The 7,500-nt window shown below is 38.0% G+C and overlaps 1 protein-coding gene across 1 annotated transcript in view; it reads right to left on the bottom strand.

Annotated features, from left to right (window-relative positions):
• pth1r (parathyroid hormone 1 receptor) overlaps positions 1–7,500 on the bottom strand; it is a 70,559-nt gene that overhangs the window by 42,973 nt on the left and 20,086 nt on the right. The window contains exon 2 of the mRNA XM_062993668.1: positions 4,482–4,727. Coding sequence (XP_062849738.1) covers positions 4,482–4,727 — 246 coding nt within the window. The remainder of the gene's footprint in view (positions 1–4,481; positions 4,728–7,500) is intronic.

The raw sequence follows: 7,500 nt of genomic DNA, 5'->3' as shown, positions 1-7,500 counted from the left end.
GCCAAGTCAAAGTCCAGACCTGAATCCCATCGAGAATCTGTGGAAAGAGCTGAAAACTGCTGTTCACAAACGCTCTCCATCCAACCTCACTGAGCTCGAGCTGTTTTGCAAGGAAGAATGGGCAAAAATGTCTGTCTCTCGATGTGCAAAACTGATAGAGACATACCCCAAGCGACTTGCAGCTGTAATCGCAGCAAAAGGTGGCGCTACAAAGTATTAACGCAAGGGGGCTGAATAATATTGCACGCCCCACTTTTCAGTTTTTTATTTCTAAAAAAAGTTTAAAATATCCAATAAATTTCGTTCCACTTCACGATTGTGTCCCACTTGTTGTTGATTCTTCACAAAAAATTACAATTTCATATCGTTATGTTTAAAGCCTGAAATGTGGCAAAAGGTTGAAAAGTTCAAGGGGGCTGAATACTTTTGCAAGGCACTGTATGTATGAGTGTGTCATACATCATACACATATACATATATCATACACATAATTATCATTATGTATAACCACTGTGAATTTTTCTGCATGTGCAATACTTTAACTACAATGTGCAATTTTCGTAATGTCAGTATTATTAGTAGTAGTATTATTTAACTTTACTATTCTATTACTATTCTATATATATTTCTTATTTTTTAAACCTGTGGTGTTTTTAACGTGAACCAATGCACGTAATCTCGTTTTTTCTGTACACTTCGGTGTACAGTAAAATGACAATAAAGTAAATCTTGAATCTTGAATCTTGATTGTGTAAGTGTGTATGTATGAGTGTGTGTGTGTGTGTGTGTGTGTGAGTGTATATGTGTGATTGTGTAAGAGTGTGTATGTGTGTGTGTGAGTGTATATGTGTGATTGTGTAAGAGAGTGTGTATGTATGTGTGTGTGTGTGTGTGTGTGTGTGTGAGTGTATATGTGTGATTGTGTAAGAGTGTGTGAGTGTGTGTGTGAGTGTATATGTGTGATTGTGTAAGAGAGTGTGTATGTATGAGTGTGTGTGTGTATATGTGTATGATTGTGTAAGAGCGTGTGAGTGTGTGTGTGAGTGTGTGTATGTGTGTGTGTGAGTGTATATGTGTGTGATTGTGTAAGAGAGTGTGTATGTATGAGTGTGTATGTGTGTGTATGTGAGAGAATGTGTGTGTGTGTGTGTGTATGTGAGATAATGTGTGAGTGTGTGTGTGTGTGTGTGTATGTGAGATAATGTGTGAGTGTGTGTGTGTGTGTGTGTGTATGTGAGATAATGTGTGAGTGTGTGTGTGTGTGTGTGTGTGTGTGTGTGTGTGTGTGGTTTATAGACAGCACATGGTTCTCATTCACAATATAAAACAGGCGAGTGTGTGTCCTCCCCCCTCTGTGGGTAGTGAGTTGTATTTCGGGACTGAATGGGGGCACAGAGGGGCGCGGTTTTACCCCCGCTCACTGTAAACAAGCACACACACACTGACCAACATTAAACCTGAGTAAACACAAGACAGACAGAAGGTGTTCAGATCCAAACCCGGCCGGGGGAGTGTCGGCCACACTCACAACGCTCACAGTAAACAACAACAACAACAACAACGTTCACCTGCTCAATTACACACCCGATTAACACTGACGAGGAGCCGTCTCCATGGTAACACCCAAAATAATCCTCAACCGCAGAGCCTCACATCAACACACATCAACACACATCAACACCTCAATTACAATCAAGAGATCACCAGAGAGAAAAATAAATCATAAAAACACCAGGAGAGGAGCAAATAATCACTATAAAATATAAAAAACTAAAGAAATAAGTGATTAAAAATATTAAAAAAGAAAAAAATGTAAACAAAAAATAGGGAAAAAAATAGTAAAAGAAAAAAGAAGTGTGGATATTACTGTCTGTGTGTGTGTGTACTGATCAGCCATAACATTAAAACCACCTCCTTGTTTCTACACTTACTGTCCATTTTATCAGCTCCCCTTACCATATAGAAGCACTTTGTAGTTCTACAATTGCAGCCGTGCTGCTGTAGTTTTTAAACACCATGTGCACTCACTGTCCACTCTATTAGACACTCCTACCTAGCCGGTCCACCTTGTAGATGTAAAGTCAGAGACGATCGCTCATCTATTGCTGCTGTTTGAGTTGCTCATCTTCTAGACCACAGGTGTCAAACTCAAGGCCCGCGGGCCAGATCCGGCCCGCCGCGTCATTTTATGTGGCCCGCGAGAGGTTTAGCGACTGTATGATTGTTGTGATGGTTCGAGTCGTTACAGAGACGCGCTTATAATTTAATGCGCTCCTGCGCCTTTAAGAGACAACGTGACATCGTAGTCATGGCAACTAACTTTAACCTTCGCTGAGAAGCCATGTGACTTTTACGGCAAAAGAACGCGGGGTAGCGTAGTCAGTAACGTAAACAATAATAAATAAATACAAATAATTATATTGCAATATAATACCCAAGCATCGTCTGTAAGTAGTGGCGTTTATATTCTCAGTTGTTAGTAAAGAGTATATATAGTAAGAGTATATCACAGCGTTTTAGTTACAAATTTACCGTAATTAAATACTGTTGTTACCGTTACTATAGCAATTAGTAAACACAAAATTTTAACTCGTTATTTTATGTTTGGTTAAATCTCATATTGTACCAGATGTAACACTTGACTACAGCTGTGTGCTTTTACTGTATTAAGTTCTTTATTGTTTTTATTGTTTGTATTTTTACTTCATTTTGATGCACACAGTGTATCACACAGCTGGGGAGCAAATAAACCGACTGTATTCTGAAGAGAGCTGTCTGTCTGTCTGTCTGTCTGTCTGTCTGTCTGTCTGTCTGTCTGTCTGTCTGTCTGTCTAGCTGAGAAAGGGGGATAAACTATTAGTGAGGGCAGAACGATTGTCTTAAAAATACACTGTAAAATCCTACATTAACTGCATCTCTCAAAATGCAGGCTGATTTTGTGACCTGCAAAGTGACACATCCTGCCAGTAGATGATGTTACACATATTTACACATGATCCTAAAATGTAAGATAAGTAAGAAAATTAAGCAGAAGGAGAAAATGTAATGAAAGTAAAAACAAGTTTGTGCTTCAGGAAGAGAAACCGGTGCGTCTCTTGTGTTATGAGGCCGTGTCTGTGGTAAAGTAGAACAATATAAATGCAGAATTCAGCCTCCAAGAAAAACAACAGACTGCAATCACAGCAGAATATGTTACAATCGGCCCTTTGAGGGCCACAATAATGCTGATGTGGCCCTCGGTGAAAATGAGTTTGACACCCCTGTTCTAGACCTTCATCAGTGGTCACAGGACGCTGCCCACAGGGCGCTGTCGGCTGGATGTTTTTGGTTGGTGGACTATTCTCAGTCCAGCAGTGACAGTGAGGTGTTTAAAAACTCCAGCAGCGCTGCTGTGTCTGATCCACTCATACCAGCACAACACACACTAACACACCACCACCATGTCAGTGTCACTGCAGTGCTGAGAATCATCCAGCACCTAAATAATACCTGCTCTGTGGGGGTCCTGTGGGGGTCCTGACCATTGAAGAACAGGGTGAAAGGGGGTAACAAAGTATGTAGAGAAACAGATGGACTACAGTCAGTAATTGTAGAACTACAAAGTGCTTCTATATGGTAAGTGGAGCTGATAAAATAGACAGTGAGTGTATGTGTTCCTCTGTTTATGTATGTGTGTATATATACTGTATATATCTGTGTCTCTCTGTTTGTTGTGTGTGTGTGTGTGTGTGTGTGTGTGTGTGTGTGTTTGTTCTATTTCCGTGTGTTTGTGTCTGTGTGTTTACGTCTGACCAGTCCGCGGTGGTCAGGCCTAAACAAACACGCGTCCAAATATATATGATCCAGATCAAAGCGCTTATGTTACCACGGTAACATAAAAAACACTGACACTGTCCTACTGTGTTTAAATAAAACTGAGTCAACACACACACACACACACACACACACACACGACCTGATCCACGTACACTACAGGGTCAAAAGTATTCGGACGCTCGAACAGGAGCCAATAACTGATGGATCAGTTGGTGTTCCGGTTCGTCCCGGAGCTGCTGCTGAGTGTGACCGGGTCAGGACGAGCTGATGGAGAAGCTGAACTAATATTTTTATATCATTAATAATTGATCATCACGTCTCGCTCGGCTAAATTTAGACTCTTCATTAACGGAACCGCATGCAGGAGCAGAATCACTTTCCCAAACATTCCTAAACTTTCCTGAAGGTTCCTTAAGGTTTGTAAATGTTCCTTAATGTTCTGAAGGTTCCTGGTCTTTCCTAAACTTTCCTGAACATTCCTAAACGTTCCTGAATGTTCCTAAACTTTCCTGAACATTCCTAAACTTTCCTGAACGTTCCTAAACTTTCCTAAACTTTCCTGAATGTTCCTAAACTTTCCTGAACATTCCTAAACTTTCCTGAAGGTTCCTAAACTTTCCTGAACGGTCCTAAACTTTCCTAAAAGTTCCTGAACTCTCCTAAACGTTCCTGAACGTTCCTGAACTTTCCTGAAGGTTCCTGAATGTCCCTGAAGGTTCCTGAATGTTCCTGAACTTTCCTGAAGGTTCCTGAATGTCCCTGAAGGTTCCTGAATGTTCCTGAACTTTCTTGAACTTTCCTGAAGGTTCCTGAATGTCCCTGAAGGTTCCTGAATGTTCCTGAACTTTCTTGAAGGTTCCTGAACTTTCCACAGTGAACTGCACCCACCGCGACCCTGACCAGGTAAAGCGCTGGTAAAACACACAGTGAACAAGTCTTACCGGTATCAACTGAGTTTGTAAAACTCTGGGTATTTAAAACCTATTTGCAGCTCTAACAGTCTTTCCACCGGGTTTTGGAGTGCGTCTGTGGGGATTTGTGCTCGTTTGATGAAAGGGGCTGACGGTGCATGTGAGGGTGAGGGATCTGTTAGACGTCAGGCTGATGGAGGTTTAAATGGAGGGTATTTAAAGCCTGTTTGCAGCTCTAACAGTCTTCACTTTTGGGAGACGGCTTTTCTCCGGGTTTAGGAGTGCGTCTGTGGGGATTTGTGCTCGTTCGATTATAAAATTTGCCGTTACAGGTTATTCCGGTAGGGTTTGATGGGCGACTCTTGTATTTTAAGACCCAGAGAGGCTCCTGGAGGCGCCGGTGGAGCCCAGCGTGATCCTGAACGCTGCTCCTCACGATTCCTGCTCTTATTTTCTCCTCCTGCTGCTCTGAGCCGTTTTACTTCTGATGACAAAAAGCCACAAACCACCGAGTTCTGGAGCTCTGGAACGTTCCTCCAAACCGCGTTCAGACTTAAAGCGCCATTCAGCCGCTAATTACAGCTCGCGCTCGTCCAGATGCAGCCGGGATGGAAACATCTCACCGCCGCTGCTCCTCTAATCGACAGAACGGAGCGTTTTCATCCCTTATATAAGAGCTTTTAATAAACACGAGCTGTTTTTCTTTCCTCCTCTGTATTTTCCCGTCACTGAGCTGCACTAGCGCTTCTCGCTCACTACGCTAACTCCAGGCTAACTCCAGGCTAACTCCAGGCTAACTCCAGGCGTGATGAGGAACACATTAACACGTGTAACCAGTTAATTACACGTAGCCGCGCGTTACGCTGTAATTACTTCAATAAAAATAGCAGAGCTCTCCGCCTGTAGCTCGTATTCTTCTAACCATCGTTCTACCACCGCTCTGTAGAGGGAACAACAGCCGGGCTACACGACTGGCTACAATTATATATAAAAATAAACAAATAAACAAAATAAATACATGAAAATAGATAAATAAAAATAATTTAAAACGATTCAAAAATACTTAATACTTAATAAAACATCTAATAAACAAATAAATAAATGCATAAAATAAATAAACAGAAAAATATAACAATAAAATAAAATAAAAAATATTAAAATAATTACAAACTTTTTTTTAAATACTTAAAACTTAAAAATAAAATAAATTAATCAAAAAAGATAAATGAAATTAAACCAAAAATAAATGTGTAAAAAAAAAACAGATAAAAATCAATCAATAGAAAAAAAACAAAATAAATAAATAAATAATTAATTAAAAACATAAGAATAAATAAATAGATAAAATAAAAAGCAATAAAATAACAAAATAAATAAATAAATAAAATGGAACAATAAATACAACCAATAATTAAATAAATTAATTAATAAAACAGCAAATAATTAAATAAATAAAAAATAAAATAATAAATAAATAAAAATAAATAAAATAATACGTAAAAATAAAAAATAGAATAAATAAAGAAAATAATATAAATAAATAAATGAATAAAAATTACTAAATAAATACATACAAATAAATAGATACAAATATATTAATAAAATAACATGTCACCAATAAACGTTTCATCTTTGTGCAGACGTCACAGTGACAGCAGCACAAAGTCTAGAACGTCAGACTCAATATTAATTATAGAGACAAATTTAATCAACGTACAAATTAACAAGTTATTAATCACCATAAAATACAGAACAATCACTGACTGATCACTTCATAAAATACAGAACAATCACTGACTGATCACTTCATTAAATACAGAACAATCACCAAAACAGTGTGTGGTGGCTTCAGAGCTTCTGCTCTCATTACAGAAGCTTCATTTCTGCTAAATTACCAACTAAAGCACCGTTTCTCTCCAGATTTAAAAAGGAACGATAACCACACACTAGAAACACCTCAAAAATACACAAACACCAGCAAATCAGACAGAAAAATATACAAAATATATCAAATATATATAAAACACCAGCAAGTTATCAAAAACCACACAAACAGAACAGCCGAAAAATACTTAAATCCACCAGCAAATCCAGAAATACCTCAGAAAATACTGAACACCAACTAATCTTAAATACATCAGAAAATACATCAACACCAGCAAATCTAAAATAATACAGTGGAAAACACCAGCAAACCTGAAAGTAAATAATACCTTAAAAATACACAAACACCAGCAAATTATTAAAAAAAAAACACTTCAGAGAACACAAACACAACGGCCTAAAACAGAGAAAAATATATTCTCGAGCAAATCCAAAAATACCTCAAACACACCAACAAATACACAAACACACCAATAAATCTTAAAATACACCAGAAAATACATAAACACCAGCAAAATACCAGTAAATCTTCAATTACAACACCAGCAAACAAACACCTCAGAAAATACTGAACACACCAATAAATCTTAAAATACACCAGAAAATATGTAAACACAACAGCACATGTAAAACAATACCCTAAAAATACCAGCACATCTAAAATAATACTTTAAAAAACACCTGCAAATCTGAAACAAACACTTCAGAACATACTGAACACACCAACACGTATAAAATACCAGAAAATACATAAACACCAACAACAAACACTTCAGAAAATACTGAACACACCAACAAATCTTAAAATACATCAAAAATACACAAACACCAACACATTATTAAATAAAAACACTTCAGAGAACACAAACACAACGGCCTAAAACAGAAA

The sequence above is a fragment of the Trichomycterus rosablanca genome, chromosome 4 (assembly GCF_030014385.1).
Source record: "Trichomycterus rosablanca isolate fTriRos1 chromosome 4, fTriRos1.hap1, whole genome shotgun sequence".
Classification (NCBI taxonomy): Eukaryota; Metazoa; Chordata; class Actinopteri; order Siluriformes; family Trichomycteridae; genus Trichomycterus; species Trichomycterus rosablanca.
The sequence above is the reverse complement of the archived record's forward strand: the minus strand, read 5'-3'. Positions and strand labels throughout refer to the sequence as shown.